Raw genomic sequence first — 19,591 nt, forward strand, 5'->3', positions numbered from 1 at the left:
TTACTGTTTTAAAGTCTGAATGTCCATGAATACTACTTGTGTCTAGATAGTAACAGTTATTTTTAATATAGTAACCTTTTCAGATGTCTAACAGGGGGCATAGAACAGAAAGTTAATAAAGAAAACAAATAATGAGTTTTCATAATGATACCTTATGTCAGGTCTATGTATAAATACTTTGGATTGTTCAATAGTGTCAACCAGTTGCACATTCTTCACATGGATTGGATGCTGTAAATCTTCATTTAAAGGATTAGTAATGAATATCACATTAGTTTCTCCTGAACAAACATCTTTAAACCCAACAAATGTTGAACCTAAAACATGAACAACAGAAAAACTAATTATCCTTTACCGGAGAAAGATTTAAGGCCAGAATGATTTTATCCAACATATTCTTTCTCAAAGTCTTGAACATAGAATCCTGGGTTGGTCTGGCAAAAAGCACCTTCCATTATTTGTGGTAGAGGATTGCAACTCAGTGTCTGGGTAATTCTCTCTCACATTTTCTCTCAATTTGGCCATGACAATTTGTCTAAATAATAGGACAATATAATATACAGCATAAGAAGAAATCTGGAGAATGCTTTTCTATTAGGACCAGAAGTCTTGATGCTTCTTGGAACTTCATAACGTTCAATATGTAAGTAGGCCAGTGGCTCGATCACTCCCATCACCATAGCCAGTGGTCAGCAACAGTAAACAGGCAAAAAATTCTATAGCAGGAAGTAAGGCTAATTCTGCCTAACCAGCCAGAGTACATCCTGTAAACTAGTAGACACTCAATGAAAAAATGTAGGGGACAATAGCTAAAGAATGACTTGGCTTAAGAAAGTCCCAACTGCAAATTTACTAGTGAGCTAATAAATTGTTTTAAACTCTTAAGTTTTCAGGGTAATTTGCTATGCAGCAAGAATTAATTGTTTTTATTTTGGCCTCTTTATATGTTATGTGCCATGTGGATTAAATAAAAGACAGTCTTAAAATATATTTAAAATCCAGTAACTCAAAGGTCATTTCCAAAATTCTTAAATAAGTTTTTCTAATACTCTTATTAAATATTTTTGTCTTAAATTCTTTGCATGAATAATAACATAGATGTATAGAGATAAGATGCAGTGGTAGACTCAGTTTGTGTCTTTTCTAGATTTTTATTAGACTAGTGAGCTCTACTCTAGCTCCTTCTGTGTGGGCTAAAGACCATTAAGAGCTGTATCATTTCTAAAGAATTTCTCTTGATTGTGTATGGGACCCCTTGCCTTAAAAATTAGACACTCCTCATCTGTTGATACAGGTGTAGCCAGACTTGATCAAAAGGAGATAGGAAATACTCCTGAGAAAAATATTGGGTAATATTTGGCTGCCACAACTCTCTGAAAGATCAGGTGGAAACTGGCCCTAGTGAACCCATATCCTCATGTAGTTCCTTCCTCTCTCCTAGACTTTCTCCTTTATGCCCTTTTTCCTGAGAGCAAACTTTCAACAAGGCACTTTGCAAAGAATTCCACTTCTTATTCTACTTCTAGGGAGCCTGATCTAAACACTTGGCACAGGAAATGGCCCTGAGATATACTGTGATAAACTAATGAATTTAGATGACTCCTAGGGCTGATGGAGTATTGTTGTCTCTACTATAGTGAACTGGGAAAGAAGTATGCATACACAGGTTCAGGGGCAGCATTCCATGACTCAACTGGTTGGTTAGGGTCCTAGAAGCAATAGAAAGAATCTTTTGCAAATTGTGCAAATTAATATTAAATCACTATGCCAGTGTTTCTCTGTTGTTCTTGAAGAAATATTAAGTTTCATTCTTCAATACGTAAAAATTAGGGGTCTAGGGAGATGGCTCAGTGGGTAAAAGTGGTGGTTCTGCAAGTATGAAAACTTCAGTTTGAATCCTTAGAACCTAAGCAAATGGCCAAGTCTGGCTGTGAATATCTTGAGGGTCACAGACAAGAAGGTTTTGTGAACCTGCTAGCTAGCCAGCTCAGCCAAAACAATGAGCTTTCATGTCTCAAGGGAATAACACAGTGAATGATAAAGGATGAGAAAAATCCTTCTGTGGCCTTCACATGTGTCCTCATGCATACCCACATACTAACATGTATGAATACCTTACACGCATACAAAACACACACACACAGATACATGTATTAATTTCACTAAGGAACTATCCTTGAACAGGATTTTGAAATCTGATTTTTTGTTGCTATCATGTTAAAATATATTCAGCAGACTACTATAGGAATCAACTTAAATATATCCACTGACAATGTAGTATTATTAATCAATAGGTGATTTACATATTTTCACAAAAATTGAACGGATTTGTGAAAGGCTATATTTAAACTTGCCTGAGACATCCATAAGGCCACTGATAGCATTGTAACTCATGATCCCAGCGTGGGGCTTCCGAGGTGCCATGTTATGAGCTGAAGCGAACGTTGGCCAACAAATCCCACTTCTCCCACCTTTTAGTAAAAGGAAATAAGTTAACAACAATTGCACATGCACATACATTCAAACCAGTGTCACTACTCTAAATTTTACCTGACGGCGGTCTGGAACTTCGGTGTGCAGAAGTAAGTTCTACCTCGGGACTGTCATTACTTAAGATATCAGAGCAGTTAAACGCAGGGCTACTTCCAACAATTAGTGAGCTCTATCAAAAATAGCCAGATAAGACGGTATTAATACTCACTCTTCCTAAAAGAAACATAATAATACTGAACTGTATTATAACAAAAAAAAAAAACCAAACTAACTAAAAGTAACAGAAACAGACTCTTTACTAAACAAAGATTAAGAAAGAAATAGTTGAGACTGATGACACCAACAGGAACAAGACTCAGATGAAAGCAGGAAGGCGAACATGCAGACAATTATATTAAATAAAATATTCTGTTTCTGTGATGATACAGACATTTCTAGAAATATAAAGTGGAGGGAGTGTTATTAGCATCTCTGCTGTTTCCAAAACACTCTTGGTGGAGAGGATGAAATGCAGTGAACTGTCACAGATTACATTGATAAGAAGGGTGAGAACAGAAGGCAGAATGGTAAGGGCAAAGGGCGTCTGCATGGTCTCAAAGAGACACCAATGACGTTATTCTTATTAGATACTTAATACTTTTAATTTTCTCAGTGTCACCCTTTCTCTTTATTCACTTCTTACCTTAATTATTACTGTTTTACTGGAAGTTTTGTGAGACACGGAAGGTGGCATGTAGATCATTGAAAAAATGGCCATCCCATTGTTCACCAGGGTTACATTATGGATGTGCACGCTCTCTGTGGTCTGTAATGAAAGCTGTAGTTTAGATAGTGCTAAAAACGAGCATAAGAGAAAACAAGCCATCACCATCTTCAACCACATTTACCTGAAAGTAAATTCCATAGTCCCAGCAGTTCCAAATGGTAAATCCTTGTATAAGAGAACAGCCAGGAAGGCCATCCTGATTCATGTAGACACCATACAAACCTCCATGGGCTTCATTGTTAAACCAGTTTTCCACGGGATTAGCCTGACCTTGGAAGAGAATATGGAACCAGAGACAATATTACAGGGATGTTTTATAGTTTTAATCATCACTATTGGTTAAAGATAATAAGTATGAATATATATATATATATATATATATATATATATATATATATGTATGTATGTATGTATTTTTCCAATGTAAAATTTTTAATGTAGATCCATTAATGTCTTAATGGATCTCCTATTCAATGGATCTACTATTCATGGTTCATTTTGCTTGGCATTACCTTTGTCTAATTTGCCTTTCATTACCCAGAATAATTATCCACCACTTGAAAATTGTATAGCCACTTATACTATGAACTCCTCTAATTACTGCACCAATTTAAAACAAGTATGGATTTTACTTAAAAGAGCATAGGCTTTAGATCAAAACAAGTGTGAGCTTGAAATATGATTTACATGTGTAAAAATTCATCTCCTGTTACTTCCCCTTTCTGGACACATCATTTTTAAGAGTCACTTTTTTAAAAGGCAGTAACTGAACCCCTGATCCAAAATAACAGTTTGCCCACTTCTTTTGCAAATACATTTTTACCACTTGATTTTTTATGAATTATCCCTCTCTCCTGATAGAATGTTAGCTTCAGGAGAGAAGAAACCATGTTTGCCTCATCCAACACCAATTTCAGAGGTAGTGTTTATTAAATGTATTTTTTGGTTGATGTCTACATGATCTAGGGAGAGCTGTTTAATCTCTTAGAACCCAGTTTCAATGAATGTAAACATATTTAATCTCTAATTCAGGATTATCTTAAAATCAAACCAAATAAACCAAAACAATGTAGCTTACAAATTCTTCTATTAAAAAAACCCACTATATTCATTATTGATATGGTAGAAGATGTTAATGAAAGTCTTGCTTAAAGCCAAATTGGATCAATGACCTAAAGACATTGAGAACACTATGGCTAGGGTCAGAGGGAAGGAAAGGAGGACCTCCCCTATCAGTGGACTTGGAGAGGGGCATGGGAGGAAATGAGGGAGGGAAGGTAGGATTAGAAGGGAATGAGGAAGGGGGCTACAGCTGGGATACAAAGTAAATAAACTGTAATTACAAAAAAAAATGAAAAAAAAAAAAAAAAAGAAAACACAATGCTTACCTTCCTTCCTAAGTTTTGCTAAGGATGCTGACTCATTAAGGTCCACTGGTATGATTCCTCCTGTTTTTTATTCACTTTCCTTATTCATAATGTTTTGAGTTTTACCTTCTATTTCTGGTCTTTCTGGGTTTGGCTTGAGTTTGTCTCCCCAGAAGAATCTGTTCACGTTTGTCGTTTCTGCATGATAAGCCTCTTGAAGGAGATAGCTCCAGGTCTGTACTCAACATAGGCTACCATCCCCTTGCCTATACTTCAGTCCATGACTGGGATGTACTGGATAAACTGACAAACATTGCAGAAACTTCAACACCCTTCCCTCTTTCGTGCTTTATATTTTCATTGCTATAAATAAAGCCTTATTAATTTTTGAAGATTCCTGGTTTTGTTTCATTCATCTGAATGATTTGTTTTACTTTATGTAAGTGGGTGTTTTCCCTGAACATATATCAATTGTGTGCCTGGTGTCCACAGGAGCCAAAAGAAAGTATCAAATACTCTGAAACTGGAGCTACAGACAATTGTGAGCTGCCATGAAAGTGGGAATTGAATCTGAGCTCTCTGGAAGAGTAGGCTCTTCACTGTTGAGCCATCTCTACACACTGTAAACTTATTTATAAACATGTTCATTTAATGATATCAATCAACAATCAGTAAAAAATGTGTTTATGTATTATTATACTGTAGAGGAATTTAATCCAGCAACATGGATGCTCTGATCATATTAAAAGACCCTCTAGGTCTGTGTGGTCTGTCTGGAATGCAGACATGCCCTTAGTACACCCTTTAATCCCAAACAATGAAGGTAAAGTTAGTTTGTAAAGGGAAGCACCCATGTTTGAAAATGAGGTTTAATTTGTGGAATAGTTTGAGGAGAATTGGTGTGAGCACTTCTTTGAAGGTCTGGTAGAATTCCACGCTGAAACCATCTGGCCCAGGGCTTTTTTTGGAGGGGAGACTGTGAATGACTGCTTCAATTTCCTTGGGGGATATAGGGCTGTTCAGTCTTTCTACCTGATCTTGACTTAATGTTGGAAGATGGAATCTATCAAGAAAATTGTCCATTTCATTTAGGTTTTCAAATTTTGTGGCATATAGGCTTTTGTAGTATGACCTAATGATTGTTTGAATTTCCTCTGTGTCTGTAGTTATGTCACCCTTTTCATCTCTGATTTTGTTGATTTGGATAAATTCTCTCTGCTTTTTAGTTAGTTTGGCTAAGGGTTTGTCTATCTTGTTGATTTTCTCAAAGAACCAGCTTTTTGTTTCATTGATTCTTTGAATAGTTTTATTTGTTTCTAATTGATTGATTTCAGCCCTGAGTTTGATTATTTCCAGCTGTCTGCTCCTCTTGGGTGTATCTGCTTCTTTTTTTTTCTAGGGTTTTCAGTTGGGCCATTAAGTTGTTTGTATGTGATGTTACGAATTTCTTCTTGCAGGCACTTAGTGCTATAAATTTTCCCCTGAGCACTGCTTTCAATGTGTCTCATAAATTTGGGTATGTTGTGCCTTCATTTTTATTGAATTCTAGGAAGTCTTTAATTTCTTTCTTTATTTCTTCCTTAACCCAGCTGTCATTGAGTAACAAGTTGTTCAGTTTCCATGTGCGTGTAGGCTGTTCGTTATTTCTGTTGTTGTTGAGGTCCAGCTTAAGTCCATGGTGGTCAGATAGAATACAAGGGATTGTTTCAATCTTTTTGTATCTGTTGAGGCTTGCTTTATGACCAACTATATGGTCTATTTTGGAGAAGGTTCCATGCGGTGCTGAAAAGAAGGTATACTCTTCTAACTGGCACTTTCTAAGACAATTAGGAATAGTGCTTCCTCAAGACCCAGCTATACCACTGCTAGGTATATACCCAAAGTTTGCTCAAGTACACAAAAGGGATATTTGCTCAACCATGTTTATAGCAGCTTTATTTGTAATAGCCAGAATCTGGAAACAACCCAGATGTTCATCAACAGAAGAATGGGTACAGAAATTGTGGTATTTTTACACAATGGAATACTACTCAGCAATCAAAAAGGAGGAAATCATGAAATTTGCAGGCAAAAGGTGGGATCTAGAAAAGATCATCCTGAGTGAAATATCCCAGAAGGTATATACTCACTTATATAGACCTATAAGATATGATAAACATAACGAAATCTGTACACCTAAAAAACATAATCAAGAGAGCGGACATGGGGTAAGATGATCAATCCTCCTTTAGAAAGACAGATGGGATGTGCATTGAACGTATGACAGGAGTCTACTGAGCGCATTTGAAAGACTCTAACTAGCAGTGTTTTCAAAGCAAAGACTCATGACCAAACCTTTGGCAGAGTACAGGGAATCATAAGAAAGAAGGGGAGTTAGTCTGATGTGGAAAGGATAGGAGCTCCACAAGGACCAAATATATCTGGGCACAGCATCTTTTCTGAGACTGACATTCAACCAAGGACCATGTATGGATATAACCTAGAACCTCTGCTCAGATGTAGCCTGTGGTAACTCAGTAACCAATTGGTTTCCCATAGTGAGGGGAACAAGGACTATTTCTAACAGGAACTCAATGACTGGCTCTTTGGCCTCCCCACCCCCCAAGGGAGGAGCAGTCCTGTTAGGCCACAGAGGAGAGCTTTGCAGCCAGTCCTGAAGATACCTGATAAAACAGGATCAGATGAATGGGGAGGAGGTCCCCCTTATCAGTGGACTTGGCAAGGGGCAAGGTGGAGATGAGGGAGGGAGGGACTGGGAGGGAATGGGGATCGGGACACAGCTGGGATACAGAGTTAATAAAATGTAACTGATAAGGAAAAAATAAAATAAAAAAAAAACAAAAAACAAAAATTGTAAAAAAAAAAAAAAGAAAAGAAAATGAGGTTTAATTAAGGGGAAGACAAAGTAATAAATCAGAGAAAGATTTTACAGAGTAGGATATCCCCAAATCTCATGAGAAAAGAGAGGAAAGAGAAGGAGACTTAACGGATAGATCTAGAAAAGATCATCCTGAGTGAGGTATCCCAGGATCAGAAAGACACACATGGTATATACTCACTTAGAAGTGGGTACTAGACCTATAAGATAGGATAAACATACTAAAATCTGTACACCTAAAGAAGATAAACAAGAAAGAGGACCCAGGGTAAGATGATCAATCCTCACTTAGAAAGACAAATGGGATGAACATTAGAAGTAGGAGAAAAAAAGTAACAGGACAGGAGCCTACCACCAAGGGCCTCTGAAAGACTGTACCTAGCAGTGTATCAAAGCAGATACTGAGACTCATAACCAAACTTTGGGCAGAGTGCAGTGAATCATGTGAAAGAAAGGTGAGTTAGTATGTCCTGGAGAGGACAGGAGCTCCACAAGGACCAAATATATCTGTGCAAAGGGGTCTTTTATGAGACTGTTTCTCCAACCAAGGACCATGTATGAATATAACCTAGAACCCCTGCTCAGATGTAGCCCATGGTAGCTCAGTTTCCAAGTGTGTACCCTAGTAAGGGGAACTATTTCTGACATGAACTCAATTGTGGGCTCTTTGGCTGCCCCCCCCCCACCATCAAGGGAGGAGCAGCCTTGTTAGGCCACAGAGGAGGATTTTGTAGCCAGTCCTGAAGATACCTGATAAGCTAGGGTCAGATGGAAGGGGCCGCTATCAGTGGACTTGAAAAGGGGCAGGGAGGAGACGAGGGAGGGAGGGTGGGATTGGGAGGGAATGAGGAAGGAGGCTTAAGGTTGGGATACAAAATCAATAATGTCATTAATATAAAAAAATAAAAAATATACATAAAAAGAGAAGGAGTCTTAAGAGAGAGCAGTGCAGGGAGAGAGAAAGAGAGACGAGGCAGTTTTACCAGGACAGTTTTACAGAGACATGTTAAAGACAGAACAAGACAGGCACAGGTGAAGTCAAAATGAATCAGAGAATGACAAGGGGCCAGAAGATTAAAATATAATGTCAGAATTAGTTTGAGCCCAGGCACAGCAATTCAGTCAGATGCCAAGAGAAGCCAGTTTCAATCTGTAAATTTGGAAAGGAATTTAGGCCAGAATAGCCAAGTTGAACCAGCCACTAAGAGTTCAGAAAGAGCTAGGAAGGGTGCATTTACTTATGTCTTGGAGGCTGAAAATATTCTAGGCCTAGATGAAATTGTACAAAGGCTAGAAGCTCCCAGGACTAGTCTTAGGTAAGCAGACTGAGGCAGCGAGCCTTTGAGACAACAATTACCTCTGGCAAATAAAAGATACTTTTACATTTTAAAAGTTGCATTTACATTATACTGTATTAGTAAATTTTTTATTAGTAAATATTTTATCCAAGGATTATATTTTGATTTTATGAAAAAGCTATAAGAATAACTTTATAGAAGTTTAAGGAAATTATAGACTTAAGGTTTTTACAAGCCAAAGAAAGGATACTTGAAGCTGTTAGAGACTTAAATGTCTAATAAGATCATATATCAAAGAATCGGCTAAATCCACTGATAAAGCTGCTTTATTTCTTCAAAATATATTTTGGGCAAGAATAAAATTGGCTTGAATAAAATTGTTTTTGAATTGACAGAAAAGTATTGATTTATATAATCTTATAAATAATTAAATAATAATAATCTTATTAAATAATAATAATATGTTAAAAATAATTAACATATTAAATAGAATATTAGCAGAGCAGCTAAACTTTATGGGAAATATATAATTTTCTCTTAAAGCTATTATAAATAATGCTCCAGTGAAACAAAAAAATGTTACTTGAAGTGCAAAATATTCAGATAAAAATTCATTTTAATATTCTTTCAATTTCCCGAGGATGAAGCAGAAACTTTATAATTTATTTATAATTTATCCTGCCGCCTATGTGTGTGTGTGTGTGTGTGTGAGAGAGAGAGAGAGAGAGAGAGAGAAAGAGAGAGAGAGGGAGAGAGTATGTCTCTGTGTGCCCATTCCTATGTGTATAAGTATCTTTCTTAATCATTCTCCACGTTATCTTGAGGCAGGATATCTCACTTGAACACAGAGCTTGTTAATTTTGGTAGACTAGCAAACTTCTGTACTTCTAGGACCCCTTTTCTGTGGATGTTAAGAATATGAACTCTGGTCCTTATGCTTATGTGGTAAATGTTTTACCCTGTGATCTATGTTTACACTTCTTTTCCTTTATGATCTGGCAATAACAAATGTACAAGTGTAAAATGTAAAGAAAGTATAAAATTATGTAATAATGCATGTCAAGGCTCTTACTCCCTTGCTTCCCTTCCATAAATTTTGAAAGGCAACTATGCTCACCACTATACCACCAATGCCCTTCCATAAATTTTGGAATGTCAATTTCACCTTGCTCCTTTCCATAAATTTTCTTTGTTTTTTCAGTACATTCTCAATATAAATTCAAATACCATATGTTTTTATTTTTCTTTCCTTCCACAAAATATTATACCTAAACAATACACAAAATGGGTTGTCTCTATTTTTCAGCACCTCACACTTGTCATTTGCAAATATCATAACAATTTCTTCACCGTTTTTTGCTTATTTTCAAAGGCACTTGTGCTCTAATGTTTGTCTTTGCTCTATACTGTAACTCTTAAGGAACACAGGATGGCTTTTACAAGTCTGCTGGTACAGATGAGGTGATGGTCAGCAACCTTGTGCAGAAACCATCTTCACATATGGAAAGCAGTTATTAGCTTTGTTTCTATAAGTGGGTACTCCTAGTAATACCTGCTGTTAGTAGATATTGTCAGATCTGTAATTCAGGAGCCATTGTCAAAGAGAAATGTGTAAACTTTCTTGTGTCCTTACAAACTCATCTAGAGAGTAGGTATTTTATTAGCTCTTGATTTTTCATGAATGCTTTAGATCAGTGTATCTGAAGACGATTTTATACATTAAATTCTCCATGCATGCAGCTTTTAATATATAATTAGTGGGCATTCATTCTCCTAGATCAGGAGGAAAACACAGTGTCATATCCCCAGAGGCACGCATCTATATTTACAGAGATGCTGGTTTGGATGAAGTGACAATGGAACAAGGTTCCCACTCTTCTAATACCCACTAAATTGAGAATAGGAGTAGCCATTGAAATTCGGAGATTCATTAGAAAGAAAAAGTATTTTTTAAAAAGTGACTCTGGGGTTGTTGGTATAACTCAGCTATAGAGCTCTTGTCCAGGATTCAGAAAGCCCCACATCCATCCCTAGTGCCACACACATACAAAACAAGTAGATCTATCTGTTAGACTAGATGAGTTTGAAACCATGTGCTTTGTGTTAGTCTTTAAAAGGAGGCACTATATATCAAAAGGACAAATGATAATCACTCATTTTCATAATTTGGACAAGTTTTTCAATAGTTTTGGTAATCCCATGTTAAAGGACTCACTTGAGCACGGCTCTCCATCAATGCGGTATCCTGCTCTTCCAAATCCAGCAACTACGTTGTTTTGTAAGACTGTATTGGTCCCTCTGTTTATCTGGCATAGTAACAAATAAAATGCTTAGTGTTAGTCTAGTATACTATCATGTAATCAATGGAGGTATTCAACAACATGTGGAAAATCCTTAGTCATTATTTTGCATTAAATATGATGAGTCATCCCATTCAAATATATACTACAAATGAAACTACATGATGTTTTCCTTTCTGGGTGCTGGAGGCTGTACTCTGTGCTTTATATGCTAACTATGTACCACTGAGTTAAAACTCTAGTCTCGTGTTAAGTTGTCAAGTTCTCCACTAGGAAGGTGCATCATAGAGCTTACTTCTTACTTTACCCACAAGACATTGTTAAAATTTTATAAACATTAGGCCCAAATTCAATACTATAGGAATATTATTTTGGTAAGATTTCTTTTCAATTTAACTGATTCATGAGAAGACAGATCTCTGAGGCCATTACAATGCAGTGTGAAAGTCAATGATGATACTGATTAGTTTAGTAAAATCTGCTGTCACCAAAGACCAGGTTAGTTTAAGTGATAGCAATTAGTTTCTAGTTTCACTATATGAGCCAAGTCAATGGCAAGAAAATATAAGTGTAGATCATAGAAGGTATAGTTTCTATTCACTGAATCAACAAAACAGTGGTGAACAAAAAGAGAAGCAAATTTTTTTACCCTCTGAAGCATATTAAACAATTATTTATAAAAACTTTGCTAGCTTTAAAAAATCCTATGGATAACTTTACAGATTTGAAATTGATATTTGATTGTATTTACCATCTATAAATATATAAAAAGAGCACATTTTCACCTCATGCATGTATACTACATTTCTGTTTTTAGGTTTTTCATTAAGGTAATGATGAGTAGGAACACAACAACAAAACTCAATCTAATACCATCTTTGAAAAAGAGCTATTTAAAATTCCTTTTCATTACTATTCTAAAGGTAAATAAAGAAGAGGTTGATTTTTGTCTAAACCCTTCCATTTTCCGTTAAACGTATTACTCTATACCTAAAAACTGCTGCAATAATTGTAAGGAACTTCATGGGAGACAAGGTAGGATGAGTAATCTTTAATGAATAGAAGGACTCTTGCATCTAGAATGCCACCAGATGCTCAGTTTGAAAGCAGCAGAGAGGTCCCGTACTGAAACTTAAAAATGATGAATAACACTGGAGAAGAAAGGAAGGAAGGTAACCAGTTAAACCAGCAAACATTAATAGAACACTTACACTGCCCCCTGCTACCCCTGCACACAGCACCATCATCAACTGGACATCTGTATCATATCACCAGTTCTCAAGACTCAGAGAATATTGTGCAAGAGGGGCTGGAGAGATTGCAAAAGCTAAGGAGGATTGCTATAAAACAGTGTCTTGTGATACAAAAAGAACATCCCACTCGTGAATCCACAAAATCTGTGGCTCCTTGCACAAGATTAGGCTAGTCAACATTCATTAATGAATGAGAGAAAGGCTTATGAGGATCCCCCTTAGTTAGGAGATATTAACAGTTGATGACTGCTAGGGTAGGAAGGTCAAATTTTTTCAGGGTGTGGTCCCCCAGTATGGGGCCCATGGCCCAGAAGATTGCCCCATACCTATGAGCATAGAGAGAGCACTAATCTAACTCAGAGGGTTATAAAATAAAATAGGACATAAAGGTAGGGGAAGGCTGTGGAGAGAGAGTTCTGATAAGAGTAGGAGGTGAGGAAAGAGGGTGGGTACCATAAAAATAAATTGTATACACATATGAAATTCTCAAAGAAAAAAATAATTTTTAAAAACTTTTCAATCACTTCTTTAAACTGATTTGCTTTATTTGATCATGAACACCCAAGGAAAAAATCCTATTCAATTTTCAGAGTTACAACTTTCACAGAATCGATGTTTATGTTACAGCCATTCAAAATTATAAAGGTATTCTCCCTACCTCAATTGCTGCATGCCAAAGTGTTGAACTCAAGTCTTTTCTGTTCTGGTAGGTTCCTGGCCAAACAGAAAGTGTAACCAAATTTCCACGTACTCTGTTGGCATCCCCCCATATTCTTATACCTGCAGTAAATAAAAGATAAAGAGATGTTCATTTTCTAGTTGATATTATGGATAATGTTTCTGCAAGTTATTTTTTTTTGTGAATCTTCTGTAGTGAGCTTTCTATTATAATACACTAGCTGAATTAGAACCTTCTCTATATTTGTTAAATTAGTTGGCTTATGAACTTCACTTCAGATTTTAATAACTATATACATAATGTTTATGTACATTAAATAACCATGTAGCATACTTCATAGGCTAGAAATAAAAGAAACATACTCATATTGTATATAAATTTTAATCAAAATGAACTTAATTGTGGATAATCTTCATGATTGATATGGGAGGAGTATCCTGAAAGTCATGGTAATTCAGCACAGTGACTAAACATGCTTGCTTTAAAGCCTGGCTACTCAAGTTCCAAAACCCACATAGTGGTGGAGAGAGTAAAGATACTTTGGAAAGTTGTCCTCTGACTTCCACATGCTTCCAATGGCATGGATGCCTCCTTCCGGTCCGCCTCACATACGTATAGAACAGTAAAGGAACACATTTAAAGTGTGTCATAAAGTCATAGTAACTAATTTTTTAGATTAACTTTTTTATGTTTATGAGTGTTTTGCCTGTATGTATGGACATGCACCACATATAGGCCTGGTGCCTACAGAAGTCAGAAGAGGGCGTCAGAGCTCCTGGATACAGGTGGGTGTGAGCCACCTTGTTGCTGTTAGGAATCTAACCTACTGTCTGCAAGAGCAACTGATGCTTTTAACTACTGGGGCATCTTTCCAGTCTAAGTATAGTAAGCAAAAATAGTAGTGATTAGATGACTCACATTAGGTTTAAGGTCTCTACTATTTGATAGTACAGCCAAAGCCATGGGTAGGTATTGGGAAGTAAATTAAATTTAATTAAGTAAAATTAAAATACAAATTCAACTCCACAGTTGCACTGGCCACAATTCTGAGACTTATTACCCACATGTGGGTTAGTGATTAATTTACTGGACCATACAGATTGATCACTTCCACCTTCACAGAAAGGCCAGCCAAACAGCCTTGCAGTGCAGTTTACAGCAAGGCTGCCTCGGGGGACACATTTTGTGAGCCAAATCTTACTCTGTTACCTTCTCCTACTGTGAAGTAGATGATGTTGTCGTCTATGTCCAACCCATCGGTCCCAAACACGCCGATTGCCGGGGAGAAGCCATGATGAAATGCACAGCCTCGAACATAAGACAAGCCATGTTCTTGAATCTAGAGAATAGTTAGAATAGATGAACATTTTTACAATAAAATTTAAATACATTTAGAAAAAATTTTAATTCAGTGATTTTTAGTAAATAAGCCTGAATCACATGCACACACTCTTTTCTGAAAGAGATGGTTTTCCTACAACCTTTTAGTCATGAAATAGTTCCATGTCGTGCATTTATGATTAAATAAAGTAAAAATCATATGGCCATGTTAGACTGAGATTAAAATTTTCTCAAGGTTTTTTTTTAATGTGTGCTCATATTTCTGTTATCACCTTTAAAATGCTAAAAAGTGATAAAAATGGTTTTACAGACAAGTTTTGTTAGTAGTGATTTTAAAAAAATAAAAAACGAGCTGGGCAGTGATTGTGCATTCCTTTAACCACATCACTTGGGAGGCAGAGGCAGGCCTGTGAATCTGTGAATCTGAGGCCATCCTGGCCTACAGAGCAAGTTCTAAGACAGCCAAGACAGCTAAGGCTGCACACATACATTCAGATAGACGAAAATCCTGTCTCAAAAAACAAAACAAACCAACAAAAACAACTAAATAATAACACTCCAGACAAGAATCATAATCCAAATGTTAATAGGAATGAGTCAGTGAGTATATCAGTTTTCAAATTTAATTTTTTTGTATTTATTTCTTTGTTATCTCTCTTTCCCTCTTCCCTTCTTTGTATGTGTGTGTGTGTGTGTGTGTGATAGCACCTGCATGAAAGTCAGAAGACATCTTTTGTCAGTTCTCTCCTTCCACTATGTATTTCTGGGGACTGAAGTCAGGTTGCCAGACTTGGTGAAAAGCAACCAAACCTGCTGAGCCATATCACAGGCTCAAGAAGTTTCAACTTTAAGCACCAAAACATTAGTTTTATTTCTCTTAAGAAATGTGTTCTTTCCTATTTCTCTTAACTCTCCATCCTTCTCAGAATAATTATTTTCCTTTTGCTGTAAACGTAGATGTGAATATTTGTTTTTCGTTTGATAAACGTAAGCAATGCTTATTTAGGAAAAGTTTTTCTTTGTCATTGAAAAATGAGGTGGACCCATGAGATGGCTCAGCAGGTGCTGCCCACCAGGACAGACAGCCCAGTTAATCCCAGGACCTACAAAGTGGAAGGAGAAAACTGATTCCCAAAAGCTGTCCCGTGTCCTTCACACATGTGTGACAACATAGGTCCATTCAATTCCATTGCTTTTCCTATGTCCTTATTGACTTTAAATAAACACAAAATGATTGAACCCAATGTCACTGTGAGTCTATTCATGTTGATGCACAGCATAGACTAGGAAGTTCTTTTTTTATATTAGAAGATAGATTTATCTATCTGAAGCTACAGTTACTTAGTCTAGTCAAATTAAAATGCAGATATTTTAATTTGAACACACAAATATATCCTAAAGCACAAATCTGTCCTAGGTTAAGCAATGCAAGCAAGGGATATATGAGTTTAGACAGAGGCAATAATGATAATTGTCTTTCTAGTTTAACTCTTATGGGTTTTTAACTTTTTTGTTGGAAGTATATGAAAATGTAATCTACAGTGAAAAGGAAAAAAGATATAGACACTTTGGATCTGGGAAGGTGCTTGCTTAAGTTACTGATAATCTAGCAGTATGATAGACATTATTTTTACATTTTTTAGAAGAAATATATTTTTATGGAAGATATTTTATTTTGAACATACACGAATTTAAAAGCACAAACCTGTCCCAGGTTAAGAAATGTCACAGCATATCTTGGATCTGTGCTATCCCTGTAGCCTTCTTGACCACTGTGATAAAATTCCACATTACTTATTCTTGCATTTCCTAAGGGAACAGATGATAAGAAGAAAATTTCCTTAAATGAATCAATAAAAAAAATACTGAAAAGCTATATAAAGCTACTCAAGTTCCTTATGGAAACCTTTTATTCCAAATGAAACTTTTTAAAAATTTCTTAATCACTCTTGTAGCTTTTTGGTTCTATGAAAAATGAGAATTATAAGCACAGATGACTATGTTATATATTTCACTTAGAAAAAATGGACTGAACTAATACCAACCTTTAAATGTCATCATATTTCCAGTGAAGGAACCGACAAGGATCCGTGCACCAAAAGAGTCCTTGGACCAACCCGGGTCATTTTCACCAATTATTTTGATGTTCCTACTCAGAATCCCAACATCAGCTGATAATGTGTAGCTCTGACTGGTTCCAGGGATTTGCTGTCTTTCAGCTGCAACCAGACAGATGGATCATTGTCAGATTTGTATCTTAGTTCCTTTACAATTCATAAGGTAAACAACTTTCTAACATGTCAAATATTGACACAAATTTATAAATTGATTAGATATACTGCTTAAACAGAGATAAATGGAAAACTGAAATTATGATACTATCTTATTTGAGGGCTGGAGAAATGGCTCAGAGGTTAAGAACACAGGCTCTTCTTCCAAATGTCCTGAGTTCAACTCCCAGCAACCACATGGTGGCTCACAACCACCTACAGTGAGATCTGCTGCCCAGTTCTGGTGTGCAAGCATACATGCAGGCAGAATGTTGTATAAATAATAAAGAAATAAATCTTAAAGATACTACCTTATTTGCATACTAATGCATCCAAGATATATCATCTTTTTATAATAAAAGATTATTTTAATAAAGAATTGAGGAGTTACTGCTTTCTTCTTTCCCCTTTGTTTTTCTAGATAGCAATATACTTTTGTAAAATCTATGAAGTGCAAATGCAAAAAAATCTGATATTGGTTTTCCAGAGAGTTATTTCAGTCACTTATTATATCTATTTTCAATTGCATTGGTGTTCCTGAAAACAACATAGCTTTGTTCTTATGGTTGAAAAAATTTTGCCACACACACACACACACCATATTTTCCTTATCCATTTTTTGGTTGATGAACAGCTAGGCTGGTTCCAGGACTTAATTATTATCAATAGTGAAAATGGGAAAGTAAGATAGTTTGAGAGGAATTGACTCAAAGTACATTATATACTTGTGTGAAAATGTCCTTATATAACACAGTACCATGTAATAAATACACATTAATGAAAATAAAAATTGATAGGTATAGATAGTGCAGAATATTATTTTACTTTTCTTCATTTTTGTTTATACAGGTGTTCTGCCTCTATGTATGTCTGTGTAAGAGTGTCAGATTCCTTAGAACTAGAATTACAGATAGTTGTGAACTACCGTATGGGTGCTGGGATTTGAACCTGGGTCCTTTGGAAGAGCAGCCAGCGCTTTTAACCACTGAGCACTCCAGCCCCAGATTATTTTAAATAAGAGTTATTGTTTAATAATCTTTATAGGGAGTTTGTAATTATATCAAATTATACATGAAAACATTATTGCAATGCAATTTGAAATACTTGTTTTAATTTTAATCAGTGAGGAATCATAGAGTTATTAAAAGAATGTTGTCCTCTAAGTAGAATTGACAAGCAATAATTACTATTTTTCCCCAGCTCCTAGACCTTGGATTACTCTACTTGCATATGCATATTGCATATGAACTGGGATTCTATATACAAATCTAGCAGTGTTTAAGACACAGTTTCTGTCTTTGTTTTTTATTTATGTTATGTTTACAGGTGTTTTGCGTGTGAGTATGTTTGAGCACCACATGTATGTCTGTGCATCCAGGGGTCAGGAGAGGATATTAGAGCCGCTGAACCTGGACTTATAGATGGTGATGAGCCACTGTGTGGGTGCTGGGAATCAAAACTCAGTGCTCTTAATTACAGAGCCATCTCTCCAACCTTGAGTTAAAAGTTTTAGAATTCTATGATATATCAAAAATTATTTGAAAACTTAGAGGAGAAAAAGGCAGGGTATTACTCTATAAAATGTTACATGGTAGGTCTTTGCTGAATATTTGCTAGATGAATGAATGAATGATTGAATGAATGAATGAATAAAGGATTCCTATAACAAAGAACAAGGGAAGCCAAGAAATACAGAGTAGGTTCCAGTGATACCAAAGCTAACTATTCTGGCAAAACATTTGTGAAGTTTAATCAAAGAATTATAATTACAGGGTACATAACTAAGATATGAGAATTTCCAGACACTTTAATTGTATGTTCATTTAATTAAAGAACAGCCACTTACCGAGATGAGTGAAGGAAAGACTATCATTGAGGATGAGAATTTTGTGCCCATGCAGGATTTTAGCAATCTTTCTAATCTCTGTCTGTTGTAAATCATAGCTTGTGGTGGTTATCACTATTTCTTCTCCCTCCTTAGAAAAATTCAAGTGCAAAGTACAAGATATTTTTAAAAGTAGGTTTATATTTCTTAGTTACAATCCTTAAACAATTCTAAATTGATAGTCTTATTAGCAATTGGGGTATTACCAGAAATAATAAAGCATAAATCTAGCTCTCTAACAATAAATATGCTTTGTTGATATTAAGAATTCTGGAGTCTGGCCTCTATTCATGCACTATGACACAAACCCATGTGTGCCTTTTCCTCCACCCTCAACCACCTCCATTTTTGATGTCACAAGTTTTAAATAATCGGAATCAGGCCACGTCTTGCAAGTTGACTGTAAGGTCTATTTCTCATACTGTTAATTACAGGAAGTAGAAAACAGAGAAGAAACTGTTTCAAGTATAGCATATAATTTGTTTTCTACCTGCCAATCCACAGCATCCAGCAGAGATAAGATTCTGGTGCCTGCCTCCGCAGGTTCTGACAGCTTAGTTTTATAGACTGAACGTGGAAGTCCGTGCAGGTCCAGCTCACCAAACACTCCTGAAGAAGGGAAGCATTCCTCCTTACCACACAGTCTTGAGTTAGGAGCTACCATAGAATGAGACTATTCACTGATGCATTTTTAGCAAGCTATTAAACATTTGAGAGTGAATGGAATGAATTGAGGTTGGCCATGCAAAAATGTTGGCAGTTTGACCTACATTTAGGAATCTAGACCATAGTAAATCCAGCATGAAAGGAAACATGAGTCAGGAGGCTTACCACAACATAATTTTGAAATAAAAAAATGGAATTAATGCAGATGTGTATAAATGATTAACTATATTTCAATTGTATCCATAGTAGGAAGCAGTAGTCTAAATAAAGGAGAATTTGTTGGTTGACACTGATGGATGTGGCTCATATATCTATAATATGTTAGCAAAGAAAGTAAAAGCTGCTAAAAACAAACCATGCACTTATTTTGAGCATGTTTTAATAGAATTAAAACA

The 19,591-nt window shown here is 36.0% G+C and overlaps 1 protein-coding gene across 1 annotated transcript in view; it reads right to left on the minus strand.

Annotated features, from left to right (window-relative positions):
- The window catches only part of Pkhd1l1 (PKHD1 like 1), a 160,762-nt gene that overhangs the window by 18,679 nt on the left and 122,492 nt on the right, over positions 1–19,591 (minus strand). The window contains exons 57-68 of the mRNA XM_055626481.1: positions 19,021–19,139; positions 18,492–18,621; positions 16,421–16,594; positions 16,081–16,184; positions 14,244–14,373; positions 13,014–13,135; positions 11,018–11,108; positions 3,381–3,529; positions 3,176–3,298; positions 2,551–2,662; positions 2,355–2,471; positions 152–317 (exon numbers count right to left, since the gene is read on the minus strand). Coding sequence (XP_055482456.1) covers positions 152–317; positions 2,355–2,471; positions 2,551–2,662; positions 3,176–3,298; positions 3,381–3,529; positions 11,018–11,108; positions 13,014–13,135; positions 14,244–14,373; positions 16,081–16,184; positions 16,421–16,594; positions 18,492–18,621; positions 19,021–19,139 — 1,537 coding nt within the window. The remainder of the gene's footprint in view (positions 1–151; positions 318–2,354; positions 2,472–2,550; positions 2,663–3,175; positions 3,299–3,380; positions 3,530–11,017; positions 11,109–13,013; positions 13,136–14,243; positions 14,374–16,080; positions 16,185–16,420; positions 16,595–18,491; positions 18,622–19,020; positions 19,140–19,591) is intronic.

The sequence above is a fragment of the Psammomys obesus genome, unplaced genomic scaffold (genome assembly GCF_907164565.1).
Source record: "Psammomys obesus unplaced genomic scaffold, mPsaObe1.curated_primary_1811, whole genome shotgun sequence".
NCBI lineage: Eukaryota > Metazoa > Chordata > Mammalia > Rodentia > Muridae > Psammomys > Psammomys obesus.